This window comes from Spermophilus citellus (assembly GCF_964194105.1).
Source record: "Spermophilus citellus genome assembly, chromosome: 5".
NCBI classification, from domain to species: domain Eukaryota; kingdom Metazoa; phylum Chordata; class Mammalia; order Rodentia; family Sciuridae; genus Spermophilus; species Spermophilus citellus.
The window spans coordinates 39,042,569-39,066,920 of record NC_138186.1 but is presented as its reverse complement, the minus strand read 5'-3'; the positions used below and the strand labels follow the sequence as shown (position 1 = coordinate 39,066,920).

At 35.3% G+C, this 24,352-nt stretch overlaps 1 protein-coding gene across 1 annotated transcript; it reads right to left on the bottom strand.

The window, feature by feature from the left end:
• Positions 1-1,702: 1,702 nt before the first annotated feature.
• On the bottom strand, positions 1,703-2,644 carry LOC308649310 (olfactory receptor 2B11-like; the record flags this gene model as incomplete). The annotated part of the gene is made up of 1 exon (XM_081294936.1): positions 1,703-2,644. One exon carries the CDS (start codon positions 2,642-2,644, stop codon positions 1,703-1,705), a length of 942 nt encoding a protein of 313 aa, XP_081151062.1.
• Positions 2,645-24,352: the final 21,708 nt, after the last annotated feature.

The following is a 24,352-nucleotide window of genomic DNA, read 5'->3' as shown; positions in this document are numbered from 1 at the left end:
TCTAAGAACATGATACATTCTTGCTTTTAAGTTACTAAGTTATGCAACTTTGAGCTTATCTTCAGGATAGAGAAAATTGTTGTTAAGGTGTTTATACTTTGAGAATTTTTAAATCTAAATGAATGTCTAAACTATTCATTTTTAATTATTAAGAAGTTTTGTTTCTGAGAATTATCTGTTTAGGTTTTTGCCCATTTATTGATTGGGTCATATTTTGGAGTATTAAGTGTTGGGAATTCTATTTATATCATGTATATTAAAGCCTTATATGGCAAAGATTTTCTCCCCTTCTGTTGACTCTCTCTTCATAATCTATAAACAATTGCAATTTTTTTCTCATGGTTCTTGATACAGAGAACCCAAGTCAAAAGCATCAGAAAGTTTAATGTTTGGTAAGGACCCAATCCCAGCTTCCAACAAGGTCCCTTATTGGTGCCTGCATTGAAAGAGAATAGAACTGTATCTACACATGATGGTAAGCACAAGGGCAATAGGGCCCAATTTTGTATCATCCTTCTTTGTAAGGGCCTTGATCCTATTTACAAAGGGTACCGCATGATTGTCACCCCTTATTAGATCCCTGTCATAATACAATTATGCTGATGTTACATTTCAATGCATAAACTTTAGAAGAGACACATTTCAAAAACAGCAGGATTGGAGTCATAGAACTGTTTTAGTACTTTCAACTTTTAATGATAAAGTTTGAACATCATAAGCATCCAAATTTTCAACCAATAAAATATTCATATTGTGCATTAAGTAATCAGTTGCTTTCAATTTCAGGAAAAAACAAGTGATTTTTCTTAAACTGATTCTTGCATAATTTTAAAAGACATTTCTGGCTCTTTCAATTTATGCACACAAATGTTTCTAGCATGAGGTCTTTATTATAACTTCCTATTCTCTTACTCATTCAAAAGACTCATTATATTTGAAGGAACATTAAAAAACTGATACCAGAATCTTTAACTCTTCATTCTACTCACTTTAATTTTAATAAACTAATGATAAATTCTGTGATTTAAAATACTCTACACTTATTAATATAATGCATTTTAAAACATGCAATAGCATTTTCATAAATTGAGATTGACAAACTTGTAAGATTCAAGATTCTTTCAAAGCATAAGTACTTCACATAGAATGCAGTGTAGATAGGCTTTCCACTGAAACTCAGACAAAACTTGCTGAAAATGAGAAAAGTTCTCAGGTGTTACTGACAGAAGCCTTTTGAGGAATGTTTACCACAATATTTTTTAAATGATTAAATTGAACTTGTGAATGTGTATTTTATATTGATAATTTTTAAATTTTCTTATTTGTTTTAATTAGTTATACATGACAGTAGGATGCATTTATGCACTTTAATATATCATACATATATGGGAAATAATTTCTAATTTTTCTGAGTGTACATGTTGCAGAATCATACTGGTAATATTTTTAAACTACTTAAAACTGTTATTATTTCAATATGCAGGAGTCAAAATTGACCTATTTTAATATTTTTTCCAAAAATGGAGCATCCATACTGGTGAGTGTTACATGAACATGTCCTTGCCTAATATGATTAGAAATGTAATAAGTATGACATGTATTCCAAGATGAACACAATGAGATTAGTGAGACAAGAATGAGTTGTTAGAGCAATTCACATAAACTTGCTTAATTGTTAAATAATCTTATTTATATCTATGAACTATGACTTAGAACTAAAAACACTTCTTACCAGCTTGCACAATGCCCCCTTCACATCCTTATTCCTCAAGGTGTAGATGAAGGGGTTGAGTGTAGGAGTCACCATTCCATAGAAGAGAGCCATGAACTTTGGCTGATCTCTTGAGATGGAAGAGGGGGGCTGAAGGTACATGCTAATGGCTGGGCCATAAAACAAGAAAACCACAATGAGATGAGAAGAACATGTCCCAAAGGCCTTTCTTCTTCCTTCAGAAGACTTGATCTTAAATACAGAATGCCCAATGCTAGCATAGGAAGCAAGAATTAAACACAGAGGAACAGCTAACATAAAAATGCATACCACAGAGAGTATGAGCTCATTAGCTTCCTTTTCACCACAGGCCGTCTTTATCAGAACTGGAATCTCACATAATAAGTGATCCAGTTTATTAATGCCACACAGTGGCAACTGCAGTGTAAGAGTGGCTTCTAAGAAAGCATAGGCCATTCCACCCAGCCACACAATGGATACTAGTAAGATGCATATGCGCTGATTCATGATGAGGGTGTAGTGCAGAGGTCTGCAGATGGCCACGTAGCGATCAAAAGACATAATAGCCAAGAGCAGACATTCCGTGCCCCCCATTATGCTAAAGAAATAAAGCTGAACTATACACCCAATATAGCTGATTGTTTTCTTAGAGCTACCCAAATTAAACAGCATCTGAGGGACAAAGCTTGTTGTGTAACACATGTCTAAAAAGGAGAGGTTAGTGAGGAAGAAATACATGGGGCTGTGGAGATGGGGGTCTAACTTGGACACCACTATGATGATGATGTTTCCCATCATAGCCATGGGGTATGTTATCAGAAGAATTACAAATAAAGGAAGCTGTAGCCAAGGATGGTTTGCAAAGCCTAATAGAATGAATTCATCAGGGTGGCTTTCATTAATTAGTATCATTATCTTCAACTTTTTCACATATAGGAGGATAGTAACAAAGTAGGTGAAATTAAAAAGAATGATAAAACAATTATGCATTGACTACTTGATCATAGAAGACAAAGTACCACAAGTTATGGGAGAAATAATATAAAGGGTAAAGCACCAGGTGAATATCATTTATCTTTATGACACCATAAATTAAAGAAATGTCAACAAGCAAGCCAACCATTCTGTGAGTGAATTTCCTCCTCTGTATTTTAAGGCTAACAGTAATTATCTCCTAGAATTCTAATGAGAAGTAAATGAAAAATAGAAGTGACTGTTTTGGAAACTCTAAAATTATGGCTTTCAAACTGTCTTGCATAAAAATCAGCTGAGGAGGTTGTTAAAAATGAAAGTTTTTTTGAATTTTATCTTCAATAGTTGTTAGATGCAAGAAGCCAAGGTGCCAAATGGTTCATTTTCAAAATCATTGGTAAAAGGCATTACTGAAATATTAAGAGCTGAAGGGTTGAGTCATCAATAGAAGGGAGAGAGAAACCTGATGCTATTAAAGTCATTAATAGTCCAGCCCAATTGTCAGTGAAATAATTAATCATCTACATTGAGAATAAGAAGACTGTAGTATTTAACAAGCTGTTAGGTATATGTAATTGAGCAGAAAGTATAGATGCTTTTGTTGTGATATTATTGCTGTTGAAATGGAGTCTATGTTGCCCAGGCTGGTCTTGAAATTGTGTGCTCAAGTGATGTTCCCACTTCAGCCTCACAAGTATCTAGGACTACAGCTCCATACCACCATGACTGGTTTAACTATTTTTAATATCAGTGTTCTGAATTATCAAATGAGGGAGTTGAGCTACAATGACATTTCCCCTCAAACTCAAGAATTTTGCTTTTGTGAAATTTTCTCTTGCGTAACTACCTAGATCAAACTTAGGTAAATTGATCTTTTAATGCTAAATTATTTAATTTTTCATTTTGTAGGTTGGTTGGTACTGTTTTTATGATTTTAAACAATTGTCAGTGACCTATCAACTATACAAATACATTTTTTAACTCCAAGTAACTACTGACAAGAAAGTTGTCAATATCCCAATTCAGACCTCTGAATTGAATGTCTGCAGACTTATTCAAATCCACAAGTTATTTTACATTTTTAGTACATACATACATTGTTTTTCACTGAAAGATACATTTAGTGCAACAAAATCCACAAATTGAAAAAGCAGGATTTTGAGAAAGATTAATTAGGTAATGCAAGTTTTTTAATATAGTTTCTTTCTTTTAGTGGTGAAGTGTGCTTTATGAAATCCACAATCTTCTTTGAGATGGAGGAGATTCAGGTAAGAAGTAAAGATAGTATCCCAGTGACAAAATTGTAAGTTACTCCTGAGTCAATCAGTAGTTAAAGCTCCCAGATTGCATTGTCAAGTTTACAAATCAGTTGTAATATTCTCTGTCATGAAATCCTTAAGGCCAACCTGTGAAGTATTACAGAAAGCTATTCAGAGATAAGAAGTGGATGTTGCCCTTTGTTTTTCTCATCTAGAAGTGTGTGATTTCAATAAAATACTTTCAATTAATCTTTAATGAGCCTTCTGTGCCAAGCACTCCAATAAACTTATGCCATTAAATCATTTAGTACCTACCTCCAACCTTATGGCATCAGAAAAATTGTATATGTATATCTTAAGATGTTATTAATCATTAATTTCAGGAGTCTGCTAATGACTGGAGAGATTCTAAAGACCAAAATGCCATCAGTGCCTTAAATGAGAAAGTGATATATCAAGTCTACATGCTTACAGTTTCAAGATTATGTGAAAACATCTGTACTCTTTTGATGTTTCCTGAGTAAGTGTGGCTTCTGCATTTTATTTGAGCTTGACATCATTCAAAATGTTATATGAGCATGAGGACTTTAGAAATACTTGAAAAAAAGATTTTAGGTTAAGAAATATATCATAAACTTCCACATTGTACATGAGATATTTAAAGAGCATTGTATAAACCAATTAATTCTTAAGTATTCTAAAAATTGGATTATACTCACATTAACAATTGCATTATAAAATACCAGCCTACTCATTTAACATTGTTATATTCACCTTTGATCTTTTTCTTTTGTAGACCATAATTAAATTTTTAAAGAGTGGGGCTGGGGTGGTGGCTCAGTGGTAGAGTGCTTGCCTAGCATGCTTGAGGCACTGCATTCGATCCTCAGACCCACATAAAAATAAACTAATGTATCCATCTAAAACTAAAGATATATAAATAAATAAATATTTTTTTTAAATTTTTAAACAGTAATGTTAGGTTTGATCTTCCATGATATGTTCCATAATTATATCTCTCCAATAATGGTATGCATTCTAATATGCTTATAGCAATTTTGTCAAATTTTTATTATTTGATATTTTCTTCATATTATTTGCCTTAGTCTCATTTTGTTTGTGAATTCCAATCACCCCTGTAAAAGACAAAATTATACCAAATTTAGTTATATATCTAATTGGTTTTTATTTGCAATTCATGAACTAGGGAGGCTTCCATTCCTATCAAGCAGTACCATGAGTTTGACAAAGTAGAAACAAGAAAACCAAACCAAAAAAACATCATCAATTAACATCTGGGACTGCGGGGTTTTTTGGTTTTTTGGTTTTTGTACTTTTTTTTGAAAAAGTTAAAGCAGAGGTGACTTCTTTTTTATGTTGCCTCATGTGAACAGGAATATCCTGTTTTTAGGGGTAAGGTATCTGTGTTGTTTCCTTAGAGCTTCAGTTTGATGGTGTGGCATCTAGCATGAGTAACTGCACTTTGGTTTAATCCTGTCTGTTGAATCCTACTGCAGGAGCTTAATTCAAAATACTGGATAGTTCCCTATAGATATAAGCTGTCATTTTGTTTGTTATTTAATGTTATTTATCAATCAGTGTTATTTAATCCAAAGTATATATTTAAGCTCTAAAATTCTTTCACTCTCTTATGTTTTACATGTCATTCTTATGATATTTTAATAGTTTTAGCTCTTGGATTCCATTGACTCTTGAATGTTCTACTTCCAGTGAATTTTTTTTTGCCACTATTTCACTCTACAGGGATCTATTTACCCACAAATTAAAAAGTGCCAAATGTCATCCTTAGAGTCACTACTCATGTTTTTATTCTAGTTTTTTTCTTATATAATTTTTATCACATTTTATTTAAATTTGTAGAACTTTTTAGCTTTCTATATTAATTTCATAAAGAAATTATTTTTATTTGATACAAAAATACTAAGGTGAAACACACAAATCAAATCCAAGACATTTTAACCATGGGTTAAAAAATGGTTCATGTGACACATTCACTTGATTGAATGAAGGCTTCATACTTTGTTCGGGTATTTAACATCTATCAGTTGCTTAACTGAAATTTAAATGCCTCTGAGTTTGGTCTATATGACAGACAGATTACAAAGAGAAATTTAGTTGTTATCTGGATCACTGAACTATGTATTTCTACAGAGTTGATAACAGAGTTAGAAAAACTCTGAAATTATGTGCTCTCTTTCTATATATATTACTCACAACAATCTATATATTTTCCAAACGTCTCTGAGAACACATGACTTTTTTAAAGATGTTTGTTTACTTACCTCATGTTGATAAATATTTAGCAGAAGCAAATCATTAGAATTTTTTAAGTTTTCAGAAAAAAAATGGAAAAACTAATACACAAATGAGTATTTAAAAGTTTTAAATTTTAGTTTTTCAGTCAATACAAGAATTAGAAAAAAATATGGATTATGGAAGCAATAATGGGAAATATCAAGCATGCTTTATAGGCATGCTATATGTATGCTATTCCTGAGACCTCTTGGGCATTGTTTACACAGACCATTCATTTATCTTTCTCCCAGAAGAGTTAGCACAGAACGTTCCTTGGGACAGAATTCTTTATGGATTCCATATACAATTAGTCACCTACAAAACTAAGCTTGGTAGCAATTTTATATGTGTTCTAAAATAAAATTAGTCTACAATATGTGGGCAACTTGAGTTTAAGTAGCATAGCGTTGTCCCTTGATATTCATGGAGAATTGTTTCCAGGACTCCTGAAGAATAGCAAAATCTGTATTATCAAGCTTCTTATTTTTTAAAAAATGACATAACATTTGCACATAAGTATATCTTCACATACTTTAAATAATCTCTAGACTGTTGATACTATCTAATATAATGTCAATATTATGTAAGTTGTTGTATTGTTTAGAAAATTTTAAAAATCTGTATATCCAATTTCACTGAATAATCATTGAAAAGTTTTTGCCAAAATTTTTTGGCAAAAAAAAAATTAAGGTGCAACCATTATGTGAAACTTTTTTTAGTTGTGCCAGTATTATTTTTAAATTGCTACTAAAAAAATTTGCTACAAAACTGTCTTTTTTGTTAGAGCATTATAGTCATACATAGTAGTTGGATTCATTTTGACAAAGTCATGCATGCAAGGAATTTTATTTTAATCCCCATTCCTCCCTTTTTCTTTCATCATCTCTCCCCCTATTCTCCTTCCTCTACTGAACTTTATTTAACTTTTACTTATTTTTGATTGGTACTTTCTACATATAAGGGTGAAATTCCCTTTGGTATATTCATATATGCATATTACATGATTTTTCCAAATTTGTTTCATATTTCCTCCCCTTTCCCATCCTTCCTCCTACTCTACTTATCCTCCCTATTTTTTTGTTTTTTTTTTCTTAAATAGCTTTTATTTTTTAGAAGTTAGTGTGTGCATTATGGGAAAAATAAAAACACAAGCAAAGAACAAGGTCATTCAGGCACAGCAGCTTAGTTGGACATTCTTCCAGGTCATGCATAATACCTACACAACATGCCATTTTGTTTGAGATCACAGCGTGTATCATGCTTTTCCACACCATGAATATTTACCATTTCAAAATCCTAAAAATACATGAATATTTTTTTTTAAAGAGAGACTGAGAGAGGAGAGAGAGAGAGAGAGAGAATTTTTAATATTTATTTTTTAGTTCTCGGCGGACACAACATCTTTGTTGGTATGTGGTGCTGAGGATCGAACCCGGGCCGCACGCATGCCAGGCGAGCGCGCTACCGCTTGAGCCACATCCCCAGCCCATACATGAATATTTTTGATAACAAAGAATACACTACACCAACTCAGTGTTATCCTTTCTTGGGGACAAAATTTTACTGAACACAGAAATGGCAACAGGTCTCTAAATAGATGTATTGGCAGAGTTAAAACTAAAATAATGCATTCCCTTAATGCTCAATTTAAAATGAGACAAAGAAAAAGAACACACCAAGCTTTTTTCATTATCAGATTTCTGCTACTAAAATATTAGTAAGGATGATTTTCCCAGTGAATTAAAGTTTTCCTATAGTACAGCCAGAAGATGCACACACACCAATGGTTCACATCAGAATGTAAATCTTTGAGCATTTGTTCCCTGCATGTTTCCCTGTGCCCCTCTGCTGCCAGCCTAATGAAAAAGCCCTGATACAAACTGAACAGAAATAAAGCAATTCCATGCCCAAGATGCATCTTTTCTATCAATTAAGCAAAAAGATTTGCAAGTTGGCTAATTCACTAGCTCTGCCTTTTATGATTCACTGTTACCTCAGGACATCTAGAAAGCTTAGATGTTGTGAAGTAAAGTATGAACTTTGTGCACAATAAACACAAGTACTTTACTAAAAATGCACATGTACAGTTATAATATAAACATATCTTCCAGATATGGGGATACCAGCAAAGACCACTCCCCTCAACACTCTCCTTCTTCACCAATCCAGTGACTAAACTCAGGACTACCCCTAGCTCCAAGATGTGGATTAACAAAGGAAAACAGTTCTTCCTAAAAACTAACAAAAGGATATTACATAGGGACCATTTTGCTACTTCTAACAAGCTTTAACACCCAGCAATATTAACTAAAATGCATATATAACAATGGCTAGACAGTCTGAACTAATCTAAGGGGCATAGGTTGCTTCTCTATGCATATTTTCTTCTTCTCCCATCACTCAATGAACCTTCAACATACTCTCAAACACATCAAGCTTAATACCATTCCCCTAAAGGGCAACCATTCCTATGTAGTAATAAAAACTATTTACAGGGCATTATTTTAACCTTCTATTTTTACCATGCATTGTGCACTTTTAAACATCTAGAAACACTAGACGTTTTCAACAAGGACTTAAGTTTCCGACTTAAGTAGCACTGAATAATACAGTAGCACTGAATAAACTTCAACACTAATTTAACAAAGGCTACACTTTGAAGTAAAAATCCCTTTTAAAAGGCTAGAATTTGAAAGTATCTTCCAAACAGGAATTATTCTGGCCTAGAACACTTCCCCTTTTCATCCTTACCAATCCAGGGGGTCAGATATACTTCCTAACTGGTTTCTAAGAACAGTCTTTCCTATTAATTTTAACACCTAATGTACTCAGTGTGTTAGTTTACTATTTTGGGGGTATTTTGGGGGGGTGGTACCAGGGATTGTACTCAGGGGCACTCAACCACTGAGCCACAACCTCAGCTTTATTTTTTATTTTATTTTGAGACAGGGTCTCACTGAGTGGCTTAATGCCTCGCCATTGCTGAGGCTGGCTTTGAACTTGTGATCGTCCTGTCTCAGCCTCCCAAGCCGCTGGGATTACAGACATGTTCCACCACACCCAGCTTACTAACTGTTTGTCATACACTGGAAAGCTCTTTAAAATATAGATAGACTAGATGTGAATTAGGACTCATTTGTCTTTTTTTTTAAAGAGAGAATGAGAGAGGAGAGAGAGAGAGAATTTTTAATATTTATTTTTTAGTTCTCGGCGGACACAACATCTTTGTTGGTATGTGGTGCTGAGGATTGAACCCGGGCCCCACGCATGCCAGGCGAGCGCGCTACCGCTTGAGCCACATCCCCAGCCCTGTCTTTATATACTATTTATACAGTACAGTATTTCTTTTATGCACAGTATTTTGTTTACTCAGATATAAGGGATAATGGTCAATATTGATTCACAGAAAAAAAAGAAAATACAAAGGGCTTTATACCAATTTTTCTTCTTCCTCCCTGAACCAGCACAAATGTAATATGGACTGCTAGGAGAAGTGTTTTGATCATTCCATTTACAAAAGACAGTTATTGCTAGCAATGATGAACATTTTTTTTCATATATTTGTTGATTGTATATCATCTTCTGAGAAGTGTCTGTTCAAGTTCTTGGCCTATTTATTGATTGGGTTATGTGGGGGGGGTTGGTGCTTAGTTTTTTGAGTTCTTTATAGACCCTAGAGATTAGTGCTCTATCTGATGTGTAAGGGGTAAACATTTGCTCCCAATATGTAGGCCCTTTATTCACCTCACAGACTGTTTCTTTTGCTGAGAAGAAACTTTTGTTTTGAGTCCATCCCATTTATTGATTCTTGATTTTAATTCTTGCATCACAGGAGTCTTATTGAGGAAGTTAGGGTCTGATCCCACTTGAGCTCCCTCAAGTAGAGCCTACTTTTTCTTCTATTAGATGCAAGGTCTCTGGTTTTATTCCCAAGTCCTTGATCCATTTTGAGTTGAGTTTTATGAATGGTGAGAGATGAGGGTTTGATTTCATTTTGTTGCATATGGATTTACCACTCTAAGATTTCATCTCAATCCAGTCAGAATGGCAGCTATTAAGAATACAAACAACAATAAGTGTTGGTGAGGATGTGAGGAAAAAGTTACACTCATACACTGCTGGTGGGACTGCAAATTGGTGCAGCCAATATGGAAAGCAGTATGGAGATTCCTTGGAAATCTGAGAATGGAACCACCATTTGGCCCAGCTATCCCTCTCCTCAGTCTATACCAAAAGGACTTAAAAACAGCATACTACAGGGACACAGCCACATAAATATTTATAGAAGCTAAGTGAAGTTAGTCAATCCCATAAAACTAAATGCCAAATGCTTTCTCTGATATGAGATGATTCATAGTGGGGTAGGGAGAAGGAGCATGGAAGGAATAGATGAACTCTAGATAGAGCAGAGGGGTGGAAGGGTAAGGGAGGGGTTGTAGGGTTAGAAATGATGGTGGAATGTGATGGTCATTATTATCCAAAGTACAGGTATAAAGACATAAATTGGTGTGAATATACTTTGTATACAACCAGAGATATGAAAAATTGTGCTCTATATGTGTAATAAGAATTGTTAATGCATCCCATTGTCATATATAAATTTAAAAAATTAATTTAAAAAATAAACTGTACTATTTAATTAGGTTATGATTTAAAAAACAAAAAAGACAGTTATTTCATTATAAATTTTAACAAAAAAAAAATCTACAAAATGTTTTACTTACTACCTCTACTTTAAACATACATTGTGCTCTTCTAAACATCTAGAAAGAGTAAATGTTTCAAATAAGGACTTAAGTTTGTCCACTATGTACATAGTAGTGTTGAAGAAACCATACACATGTGCCACAGCCTGGCTGGCTGGGCAAAATAACCAGGGGGCGAGTGACAAGGAACTTGTGAAGATTGATACAGCAGGAGCCACTTTATTGCCGGATAGCAGGGGTATATATACATAACTGAATACACAGCTTAACTTAATTAACATAAACTAGATACAGCAGTCAACCAATAAGGAATCATTATCTTAATGATTACACACAGCTTAACATAATTGACATAATCTAGACAGAGCAGTCAGTCATTAAGGAATCTCTGTCATCTGAATGGCTTGCTGGTGTTACTTCTCATACCACTCCTCTTGGCAAAGTGCCAGGTGCCATCTTGACTAGTCTGTGGCTCTTAACAATTCCCCCTTTTGTTTAATTTAAATAACAAGTATGTTGCTTAGGGACCGTGCCTGTTTTAGGTTGTCCAATACTATATATGGTCCTTACCCATCATTGGATGGTCTGACCTCAAATCGTCAGCCTCCTGTCTTAGGTTAGTACCATTGTAATTGGATCTTACCATCTTTGACTACTGGCCCAACACACTCAGCCATACTTGTGGATAATGACCATAGTGGTTTTTACACAAACACCATAAATAATCTGCTACAAGCAGAAGGGGAGGATACAAAATGCCATGATACCAAGCCAATTGATGGCTCCAAGTAAGAAGCCCTTGGAAAAATTGTACCACAGATGACACCATCAGCAAAGATATCCCAGTACTACCACAATTTGTTGCATAAACAGATCACAATGCATATAAGTAACACATAGTCCAGGTAAATCACAGTCCAGGTAAGTTCACAGTCCAGGTAAGTTCTGCAGGCAACTTCACAATCCAGGTAATTAAATCACAGTCCAGGTAAGTTTACAGTCCAGGTAAGTTCTGCAGGCAGCTAGCTTGATCTGAAGTCTCCTCCGGTTCTCAGCTATGCTGGAAATTCCTCCAACCTCTTCCTCACTGGCACTGGGATGAAGGCAGGAACTCTGACAATGATGGCTAAAGAAAATCCTGTAGTATTCCAGAAGGCACTAAGAAAACAACCTTCTGAACAATTTAGTACATGATCTCAAGGTTTTTACATTTGAAATAGGCCTTAATGGTGCTCATTATTCATTAGCCTCCAGGTGTGGGAGAACATTGTAGTTATTAACATTGGAAATGATGAAATTTCAAGGGTGCCAGGCAGCCCCAGACGCCCCCAGGGAGTGTCCTGGACTTAAACTGCCACTGGGCACAGGGAGCAAGAACTTGCAAGACTGTGCCTCTGGGTCAGGTCTGGATTTGGGCTTGAGGCAGTGGCGTCCCACTCCCCGAGTGGGGGGTGGGGAAGGGCCAGTCGCCATCGCCACAGTTTCTTGGAAAGTCCCTGCTGTGCTGTGACTGGCTCGAGGATGTGGCAGCCGCCGCACCACTTCACACATCTTCCAGTAACAAAAAGTATTTAGTAGTAGCCTTTTATTGCAATTTCTTCCTTGATAGTCCTTCTTCATTTTCTTCCTCTTTCTGACTAGAGTTCCTGGGCTTTTATCAATGTATGCCCTAACTGTTCTTGGTTCCACTGGGGTGCCTTCTTCCCTAGTAATTAACATCCCTTCCATATTTTCATCAATACAACACACCAAGACAAAACAAGACACAAATATACTGTATCAATCTTCTCCATTTTCTCGAAATGGCCATTTTTCCTCTCGCCCTATCTAGGGACGAGCAGATTTGCTCCCATCCTATCTATTCTAGGGACAGGCAGCTTCTCCTTGTCACTTACCCCTGAGTGTCCCAGGGCTCCCCGGATGGGCCACCATCTGCCGCAGACTGGCTGGCTGGGCAAAATAACCGGGGGGCGAGTGACAAGGAACTTGTGAAGACTGATACAGGGGGAGCCGCTTTACTGCCGATAGCAGGGGTATATATACATAACTGAATACACAGCTTAACTTAATTAACATAAACTAGACACAGCAGTCAGTCATTAAGGAATCTCTACCATCTTAATGGCTCGCTGGCATTACTTCTCAAACCACTCCTCTTGGCAAAGTGTCAGGCGCCATCTTGACTTGTCTGTAGCTCTCAACACACATGTAACAATAATTATATCTGAAAGTGTCTTCTAAGTGGGATCATTCTGTCCTAGAATCCTTCATTTCTTCCACTTCTTTCTTCTATGACACATATGTCAAATATGAGTGTCACATGATATACTACAATTTCACTGCCAAAAGCCCTTTTCAGAAGATGTCTTTCTATGTATTTTAACACAAAGTGGACAAAATGTGTTAGTTTACTAACTCTACTTTTGTCATACATTGGCAACCTCTTTAACATCTAGAGACTAGATGTTATAAAATTAAGACTCTTGTTTCTGGTATATATACAATATATACAGTTCAGCAAAGTTAAATAAAATGTACAATACAGGGCAACAGAGTGTGCTAGCAATTATCAGCTTACCTAACAAAACACCTGTTGCAACTTTCCTCCCATCTCCTTCAATTCAGTGAACAAGTGAAGCCAGATTTAAAGTTAGGTAGTCAGTGTAGTTAGGTAAATTGGGTCTAATACCAAGTGAAATCTAAAATGGAGGCCATGCTGGGAATGACTCAGGGAAAACACAGGACAATTCATGAAATGTTGATGAAGTCCCGAAAAGGCCCTAGGCTAAAGTCCACCTCAAAGAAGTATTAATGAACAGCCCCCAACAGATTTGGAGATAGCCCATCCCAGAGGAGTGATAAGCCCATCCCAAAAGTCCTCCCTGCCCTTTTGGTCCACCTGTGTCCCACCCCTCGGGCCCTCCAACCTACATTCCATCACCAAACCTATAAAAAGGGGAACACATTTGCCCGCCAACTGGATTCCACCTCTTGGGTCCCCTTCTTCCTCCGGGAGAAGTCTTTTCTGCTGTCCTTTAATAAACTTCTAATTTCTACTCTGATCTTGCCTCGGCGTGCTTCTTTGGTGTTATTCTTCAACATCAGGGAAGCAAGAACTCATCACCGGTCAACAGCGGTAACACAAGTACAGACAGTATTCTGTTCAGAGGTGGTTGAACAATTCCAGACATAGTATTTCCCATCAGTTTTTTTTTTTAATTTACAAAAAGGTTTATCCTGCTACTTCTTTTAAATACGTCAAGCATTTCTAAATATATAGAAGGACAAGATATTCTGCATAAGAACACATCCACTATGCACACAGTACTGGTAAATAAAATAATTTGCTATCATAAATATATAGAGGAGTTCCAGCAGAGAGAGTGGTGAGAAAGGGAACACAGTCTGCTCCCTGGGACCCTCTGGGGTCCTCCACCCTAGGCTGGTGGGTGAGCTGCCCACCCCCACCCACAAGCAGGCCTCTGCTCTTCAGACTCCCAGAGCTCCCAACACACCTGTGCACTGGCTGGCCCAGACTGTGAAGGACCGGGGAGCCTCTTCCTCTTCCTGGATGACCTGATTGTGCCAGCGTCCTGTCTGACCGTACCCCACAGGCTTCCAGGTCTAGATTTTTTATATGTTTAAAGTGCCTAATATGTTTTACCACTTCTACTTTTAACATATAACACATTTTGTAAATTTCTTTTTGTTAAAATTCTTATGAAATGTTTGGGGTGTGGGGGGACAATAGCCAAACCCAGTTGTGTGCTGGTTCTCAGGAACAGCATACCAGTGTGCTTTCAATGAGGCAAGAGTTTTTCCTTATTTCTATGGGTTTTTGTTGTTGTTATTATTTTACTTTGCTGAGTACATAGTGTTCATAAAGGACAAATGAGTCCTACTTTACATCTAGTCTTTGTAGATGTTAAAGAAGTGCCAGTGTATGACAAAATTAAAATTAGTAAACAAATTTTATATTTTGTGTTAAAGTTCCTAGGAAGAATTGTCTTCTGAAATTTTGAGTGTTATAATCCACTGGGTTAGTGAAGGGCCAGAATGCTCATATTTTGAAGACGTTTTCAAATTAGAACCATTGTTACATGTGTGCAGTTTATTTCAGACTGTCACGTACCTAGTGGACAAATTGAGTTCTTACTTGAAACATCTAGTATGTCTACATGTTTAGAAGAGTCCAATGTATGTTAAATGTAGAGGTAGTAAAATATCACTGTGTAAATATCTTGATAAAATTCATGTGAAATATTGTCTTTCGGGAATGGAACTGTTAAACCACCACTGCGAGCAGTATAGCACCCTCTGTACTTGCTCAGTGATGTGGAGAAGGAGGGAGGGAAACAGTTTCAAAAGGTAATATGTTAGTGTATTCATACTTGGAAATTTTCAGACATCAGTTTCTGTATGTTTTGTGCATATTGTTTTGCTGTGTTTTAGTATATATATTGGACAAATGAGTCCCAATTTTGCAAAATCTAGTCTTTAGATGTTAAAGAGGTTGCAAGTGTATGACTAAGTAGTAAGTAAAATTAACACATTTTGTACACTTTATGTTGAAATTCATAGGAAATTTGTCCTCTGTAAATGACTTTTAGATATGAATTTGTTCAACCATCTCTAAGTGTTATATATGCCTGTACTTGACCACTGGACTGAAAGTAGTGAGAAGGGAAAGTTTCAAAAATGAAATGATCATATTAGATGATACCTCAGATTATTACCATTGCTACATGTGTAATTTTATTTACCAGTGCCTGTGTGCACAGTGGATGTATTCTTACGTGAAATATCTAGCCCTTCAATATATTTAGAAATACTTGATATATTTAAAAGTAGAAGTATTCAGATAAATCTTTTTGTAAATAGCTTTTAAAAACTGGTGGGAAATACTGTGTCTGAAATTGTTAAACCATCTCTAAACAGAATACTGTGTGTACTTGTTCATTGAATTGAGGGAGATGGAAGGGAAGTTGCAAAAGGTGTTTTGTTAGTGTGTGCTGGAAAATTTCAGCTTACCTGTAGTGCCCTGTAGTGTACATTTCATTTAACTTTCCTGAACTGTATATATTGTATATATACCAGAAACAAGAGTCTTAATTTTATAATATTTAGTCTCTAGATGTTAAAGAGATTGCCAATGTATGACAAAAATAGAGTTAGTAAACTAACACATTTTGTACACTTTGTGTTAAAATACATAGAAAGGCATCTTCTGAAAAGGGCTTTTGGCAGTGAAATTGTAACATCATATCATGTGACACTCATGTGATACATGTGGCATAGGAGAAAAAAGTGGAAGAAATGAAGGATTCTAGGACAGAATGATCCTACTTAGAAGATACTTTAGATTATAATTATTGTTACATGTGTGCGGTTTAATCAACACTACTATGTACATAGTAGACAAACTTAAGTCCTCCCCCTTTCCCAGTTTTGCTCTTGCTTTCACATATGAGAGAAAACATTCAACCCTTGACTTTTTAAGTCTGGCTTATTTCATTTACATGATGTTGTTCATTTCCATCCATTTATCAGAAAATGCCAATATTTCATTCTTTATGGCAGGATAAATTTAATTGTGTGTGTGTGCGTGCACACACACACACACACACACACACACACGTTTCTTGATCCCTTCATCTACTGATGGACATCTGTACTGATCCATCATTTTGCTATTGTGTATTGTGCTGCTACAAATATTGAAGTAGCTGTTCTGTTACAGTATCCTGATTTTAAGTCTTGGGATAAATACCACAGAGTGGGATAACTGGTAGTCTCACTTCTGTTTTTGTTGTTATTTTGTTGGTTTGTTGGTTTGTTGGTTTTTTAGTACTCCCCATACTGCTTTCCATAGTGGTTGTAATAATATTCAGTCCCACAAACAAAGTATCTTTCTCCTCACATCCTCACCAGAATTTATGATTATTTATATTCTTGATAATTGCTATTCTAACTGGAATGAGATAAAGTTTTAGTGTAATTTTGATCTACATTTCCCAGATTGTTAGAGATGTGGACTACTTTTTCATATATTTTTGGCCATTTTTGCTTCTTTTAAGAAATGTCTGTTTAGTTTTTTTAACCCATTTACTGGTTGAGTTATTTTTGGTTTGTTTATATATTCTGGATATTATCCCCTGTCAGAGGAACAGATGACAAAGATTTTATCTCATTCTGGGCTTTCTTTATGCTCTTCATCATTTCCTGTGCAGAATTTTTTTTAATTTGATGACATTCCACTTACTGATTCTTAGTTTTATTTCTTTAGTTTCAGGTATCTTGTTGAGGAATTTTGTGCCTGCACCTATATGATGGAGTATTTAGCATATATATTATTCTAGCAGTTACACAGTTTCTGATCTAATTCCTAAGTCTTTAATCCATTTTGGGTTGACTTTTATGCAGGCTAAGAGATAGGGATATAATTTTATTCTTCTACCTAATATATTCATTTTCCTAGCACACTTATTGAAAAAGCTACCTTTTCTCCAAAATATATTTTTGTCACTTTTCTCAACTGTCAGATGACCATAAGGGTGTGGATTTGGTTCTGTGTCTTCTACTCTATTCCATTGATTTTCATGTCTATTTTGATGCCATGCTGTTATAGCATCTTTGGTACAAGATGAGGATGCATGGAATACTTCTGAATATAAATCAAAATTGAATAGTGCAGATCAATGCACACTATTTCTTCATGAAAGTTTAGAAAACATTTTTCCAGTCTGGAAAAAATAGTTATTAAATTGTTTTGTTTTGTTTTGTGTGTGTGCAATATAGCCAAAATATTTTATTTAAGAAAATTTCCTACTTTTTTAAAGTATGGACTTAAAGTTTAACCTTCTGAATCCAAAGATTCTGCAATGCTATCATTTTTTATGTATCTGATGCAATAACTTTATTGCCACTCTATGTGTTTATTAGTACTGCAGCACTCTAAACAAATCATGCAAATTGGCTTTTGAAAATATACTGAATACACATGTTCACAGTGCTTAAGTATATGCACATTTATATTCCACTGATGAATATAAAATTCTGTTTACCTTTGCAGTGAGATAAAGAGTATTGTAGCAGAGAACCACCCACACGGACCTGTGCAGGACCTAGGCTCATAGGAGGCCCCATCCACCCCCCCCTTGGTGGGGCACACACCCACCAAAGCCTAGCCTCTGGTTCAGGACCACCCCTTCCAACCAGAAGACTACCCTGGGAGCCAAGATCCAGCCCAGACCACCCACCCCAGCCCGTGTGAGTCCCAGGCTCACAGCAGGCCCAGTCAACTGCTCCCCAGGCAGGGCAGACACCTGTAAGAGCCTAGCCTCTGGTGCAGGACCACCCCTTCTGACAAGCAGACTACCACAGGAGGTCAAGCCCAGAGGCCCAGATCCACCCACACCAATTTGTGCAGGACCAGATGCAGGATGCAGTAACATTCATTGAGGGACACCAGCAGGATCTGGAAGCCCAACATCAAGGTGAGGTACAGATAATATGCACAGATACTAAAGAATATAAATAAAAACTGTAATATCTCAGATCTACACTGCAAGAAAGGAAGACACAGAGACAACATGAAAAAACAAGGGAGGAAAAGTGCCCCAAACAAACCAGGACACTATAATAACACATCCCATGGACAGCAAAGTTGATGAAATGTCAGAGAAGGATTTCAAATGGTTCATAATTAAAATTATCTGTGAGTTAAAGAATGACCTAAATGAGCAAATACAGGCAAAAATTGATCAATCCAACATGAGATAAGAGAGTAAATACAGGTAGCAAAAGATTACTTCAAGAGAGATAGAGACTCTGAAAAAAAACTGTCAGAAATCCTTGAAATGAAGGATACACTAAATCAAATTAAAAACTCAATAGAAAGCATAACAAATAGACTAGATCACTTGGAAGAAAGAATGTCAGATAATGAAGATAAAGTATACAATCTGGAAAATAAAGTTGATCACAAAGTGAAAATAGTTAGAAACCATGAACAGAACATCCAAGAATTATGAGACAGCATCAAAAGAAAAAATCTAAGAGTTATTGGGATAGAGAAATGCACAGAGTTTCAAACCAAAGGAATGTACAATCTCTTCAATGAGATAATATCAGAAAATTTCCCAAGCATGAAGAACAAATTGGAAAACCAAATACAAGAGGCTTACAGGACACCAAATGTACAAAATTGCAATGCCTATTATACAGAATAAGGATAGAATGTTAAAAACTGCAAGAGAAAGGAATCAGATCACATATAGGGGGAGACCAATTTATATCTCAGCAGATTTTTCAACCCAGACCCTCAAAGCCAGGAGATCATGGAAGAACATATACCAAGCTCTGAAAGAAAATTGACACCAACCAAGAATCTTATATCCAGCAAAACTAAGGTATAGATTGGATGATGAAATAAAAACCTTCCATGATAAACAAAAGTTAAAAGAATTTACAACTAGAAAGCCTGCACTACAGAACATCCTCAGCAAATATTCCAAGAAGAGGGAGTGAAAAAGAAATGATGAAAATCAGCAGAGGGAGGGATTACACTAAAGGAAAGTCTAATCAGAGGAGAAACCAAGTCATGTTAAATACCAAAAATAAACAAAAATGGCTGGGAATACAAATCATGTCTCAATAATAACCCTGAATGTTAATGGCCTAAACTCTCCAATCAAAAGACATATACAAGCAGATTAGATTTAAAAAAACAATATGCTGCCTCCAAGAGAGTCATCTCATAGAAAAAGACATACACACACTGAAGGTGAAGGGATGGGAAAAAACATACCACCCATATGGACTGCAGAAGCAAGCAGGGGTTTTCACCTTCATATCAAATAAAGTAGACTTCAAACTAAAGTCAATCAAAAAGGATAAAGAAGGACACTACATACTTCACAAGGGAACCATGCACCAACAAGACTTGACAATTATATATGCCCCCCAAAATGGAGCATCTACATTCATCAAACTGTTCTCAACTTCAACAGTCAAATACACCACAACACAATAATTTTGGATGACTTTAACACATTTCTTTCATTACTAGATAGATCTTCCATGCAAAAGCTGAACAAAGAAACTATAGAACTCAATAATACAATCAATAACTTAGATTGAACTGACATATATAGAATATTTTATCCTTCAACAAGAGAATACACTTTCTTCTCATCAGCTCATGGATTCTTCTCTAAAATAGACCACATACTATGGCACAAAGCAACTCTTAGCAAATATAAAAAAGTAGAGATACTATCCTGCATTCTATCAGATCATAATGGAGTGAAATTAAAAATCAATGATAAAATAAGAAATAAAATGCACTCCAACACCTGGAGACTAAATAATATGCTACTGAATGAACAATGGATTGCAGAAAACATCAAAGACAAGATTTGCAAAATTTTAGGGTGAATTAGAACACAGATACAAAATATCAAAATCTCTGGGACACTATGAAACCAGTTCTAAGAGGAAAGTTCATTGCATGGAATTCATTCCTTAAAAGAAGAAAAAAATCAACAAATAAATAACAACATTACTTCTCGAAACCCTAGAAAAAAAACAAATCAACACCAAAAGCAGCAAAAGACAGAAAATAATTAAGATCAGAGCTAAAAAATAAATAAAATTGAAACAAAAGAAACAATTGAAAAAAAATGACAGAACAAAAAGTTGACTCTTTGAAAAACTAAACAAAATTGAAAGACCCTTAGCCATATTAATGAACAGAAGGGGAGAGAAAACTCAAATCACTAACATACATGATGAAAAAGGAAATATCACAGCATACATTACATAAATACAGAAGATAATTAGAAATTTTGAAAACTTGTACTCAAATAAAATAGAAACTATCTAAGGTATCAACAAATTTCTAAAGTCATATGATTTGCCCAAATTGAATCAGGATGATATACACAATTTAAACATATCAATTTCAAATGATGAAATAGCAGATTCCATCAAAAGTCAAGTTTTACAAGACCTTTAAAAAAGTACTAATACCAATACTCTTCAATTTATTTCAGGAAATATAATAAGAGGCAGAACTTTCAAACTCATTCTATGAGGCCAATATCACCCTGATTCTAAAACCAGGCAAAGACACATTAAAGAAAGAAGACCTCAGACCAAAATCTCTAGTGAACATAGATGCAAAAATTGTCAATAAAATTCTGGCAAATTGAATACAAAAACATATCAAAAAGATCATGCATCACGATCAAGTGGGATTCATCCCAGGGATGCAACATACAAAAATCAATCAATGTAATTCATCATATCAATAGACTTAAAGATAAAACTCATATGATCATCTCAATAGATCCCAAAAAAGAATTTGACAAAATATAACACCCATTTATGTTCAAAACACAAGAAAAATTAGGGATAACAGGAACATATTTCAACATTGTAAAGGCTATCTACGCTAACCCTTAGGCCAACATCATTCTAAACAGAGAAAAATTGAAGGCATTCCCTCTAAAACTGAAACAAGTCAGGGATGCTCTCTTTTACCACTTTTATTTAACATAGTTCTTGAAACACTAGCGAGAGCAATCAGACAGACAAAAGAAATTAAAGGGATACACATAGAAAAAAAGAACTCAAATTGGCAATATTTGCTGATGATATAATTCTATAACTATAAGATCCTAAAAGTTCCACCAGAAAACTTCTAGAACTAGTAAATGAATTCATCAAAGTAGCAGGATATAAAATCAACACCCATAAATCAAAGGCTTTTCTATATATCAGTGATAAATCCTCAGAAAGGAAATGAGGAAAACTACCCCATTTACAATAACCTCAAAAAAAAATAATAAAATACCTGGGAATCAACTTAATGAAAGAGGTGAAAGATTTATATAATGAAAATTACAGAGCCCTAAAGAAAGAATTCAAAGAAGACCTTAAAAGATGGAAAGATCTACCTTGGATAGGCAGAATTAATATTATCAAAATGACCATACTTCCAAAAGCACTATACAGATTTAATGCAATTCTGATCAAAATTCCAATGACATTCCTCATAGAAATAGAAAAGCAATCATGAAATTCATCTGGAAAAATAAGAGACCCAGAATAGCTAAGGCAATCCTTAGCAGGAAGAATGAAGCAGGTGGCATCACTCTACTAGACCTTAAACTATACTACAGAGCAATAGTAACAAAAACAACATGGTATTGGCACCAAAACAGACTGGTAGACCAATGGTACAGAACAGTTTCTGGACACAGAAACTAACCCACAAAATTATAATTATCTTTTATTAGACAAAGGTGCCAAAAACATGCATTAGAGAAAAATTAGCATCTTCAACAAATGGGGCTGGGAAAACTGAAAATCCACATACTACAAAATGAAATTAAACCCCTATCTCTCACCATGCACAAAACTCAACTCAAAATGTATCCAGAATTTAGGAATAAAATCAGAGACCTTGCATCTAATAGAAGAAGAATTAGGCCCTAATCTCCATCATGTGGGATTAAGCCCCAACTTCCTTAATAAGACTCCTTTGTCGCAAGAACTAAAATCAAGAATCAATAAATGGAACAAACTCAAACTAAAAAGATTCTTCTCAGCAAAAGAAACAGTCTATGAGATGAATAGAGGGCCTACATCTTGGAAGCAAACCTTTACCCCACATCAGATAGAGCACTTATCTCTGGGGTATATAAAGAACTCAAAAAGCTAAGTACCAACAAAACAAATAACCCAATCAATAAATGGGCCAAGGACCTAAACAGACACTTCTCAGAAGATGATATACAATCAATCAACAAATATATTAAAAAATGTTCATCATCACTAGCAATTAGAGAAATGCAAATCAAAACTACTATAAGATTTCATCAGGCAGAGGCTGTGGCTCAGCGGTAGCACACTTGCCTGGCATGTGTGAGGCACTGGGTTCGATTCTCAGCATGATGTGTAAATAAATAAAGGTCTATCCGCAAATAAAGAAAAAAATTTAAAAAAAAAATTTCATCTCACTCCTGTCAGAATGGCAGCTACTATGAAGACAAACACAGCTGCTGGGACTGCAAATGGGTGCAGCTAAACTGTGGAACTAACCTAGATGCCCTGCAATAGATGAATGGATAAAAAAAGAATGTGGCATTTATACACAATGGAATATTATTCAACAATAAAAGAGAATAAAATTATGGAATTTGCTGGTAAATGGATGGAGTTAGAGAAGATAATGCTAAGTGTAGTTAGCCAATTCCAAAAAACCAAAGCCAAATGGTTTCTTTGATACAGGCAGGCTGATTCATAGTGGAATAGGGAGAGGGAGCATGGGAGAAATAGACAAACTTTAGATAGGGCAGAGGGGTTAGAGGAGAAGAGAGGGGGCATGGGGTTATAAATGATAGTGAAATATGATGATCATAATTATCCAAAGCACATGTATGAAGACACGAATTGGTGTAAATATACTTTGTATACAACCAGAGATACAAAAAATTGTGCTCTATATGTGTAATGAGAATTGTAATGCATTCACTGTCATATATAAATTTAAAAAGAGTATTGTAGCAATAACAATTACTTAATAAAAGGTTATAAACCAATTTTTGAACTGAAGAAACAGGATGTGAAAGTTATGCAGTGGCAACCACTGTGAAGTGAAATATGGTATTTTCATAACAGTTGAAACCATCCTAGAGCTAACTATATAGTACATACATCTACTGATTCCAGAATCTGGGGACAGGGACACCTACTGAGCAAATAGAAAACAATTAGATCTGAGATTGAGTAAGTCATTTGGGGGAATTAAAATATCAGATCCTTTAATATCTTGCTTCATTTTTCTTGGAGTATATAATATTTAATTATGTCTAATAAAAGTAAAAAAGCACTAATTGAAAAGGGAAGAAAATAATGAAAGCAATCTTTCTAGTGAGAAAGAGTCAAGTGATATTTAAAATGAAAACTTCAAAATATTTAACATTTTAAAAGACTGACAATTTTTCCCCACACACATAGTACATGCTATTTAGATATGTTGATAAATATTAAAAATACATACATAGTCCATGAGTTCCATGAGTGCATTATTTTGAAAAATAAGTTAATGTAAAATATGAGAAAAATACTGTTAACAGGCCTAACCTTGGACCTACATGGAGTAATTCTTATCTTGCTCATTGGGCAAGCAGCGAAGTCCTAACAGAACCCTATGTTTTTTGAAAAAGTGCTGTCAGAACACTGGAAAGTACCATTTCCTTGCTCCCTTGACAAGAAGTTATTCCCCTGTTGGTGCAAGATTGGCCTATGTGGCAGTTTGACTTTAGTGTCTTGAATTCTGTAAGATGATATGTCATGCA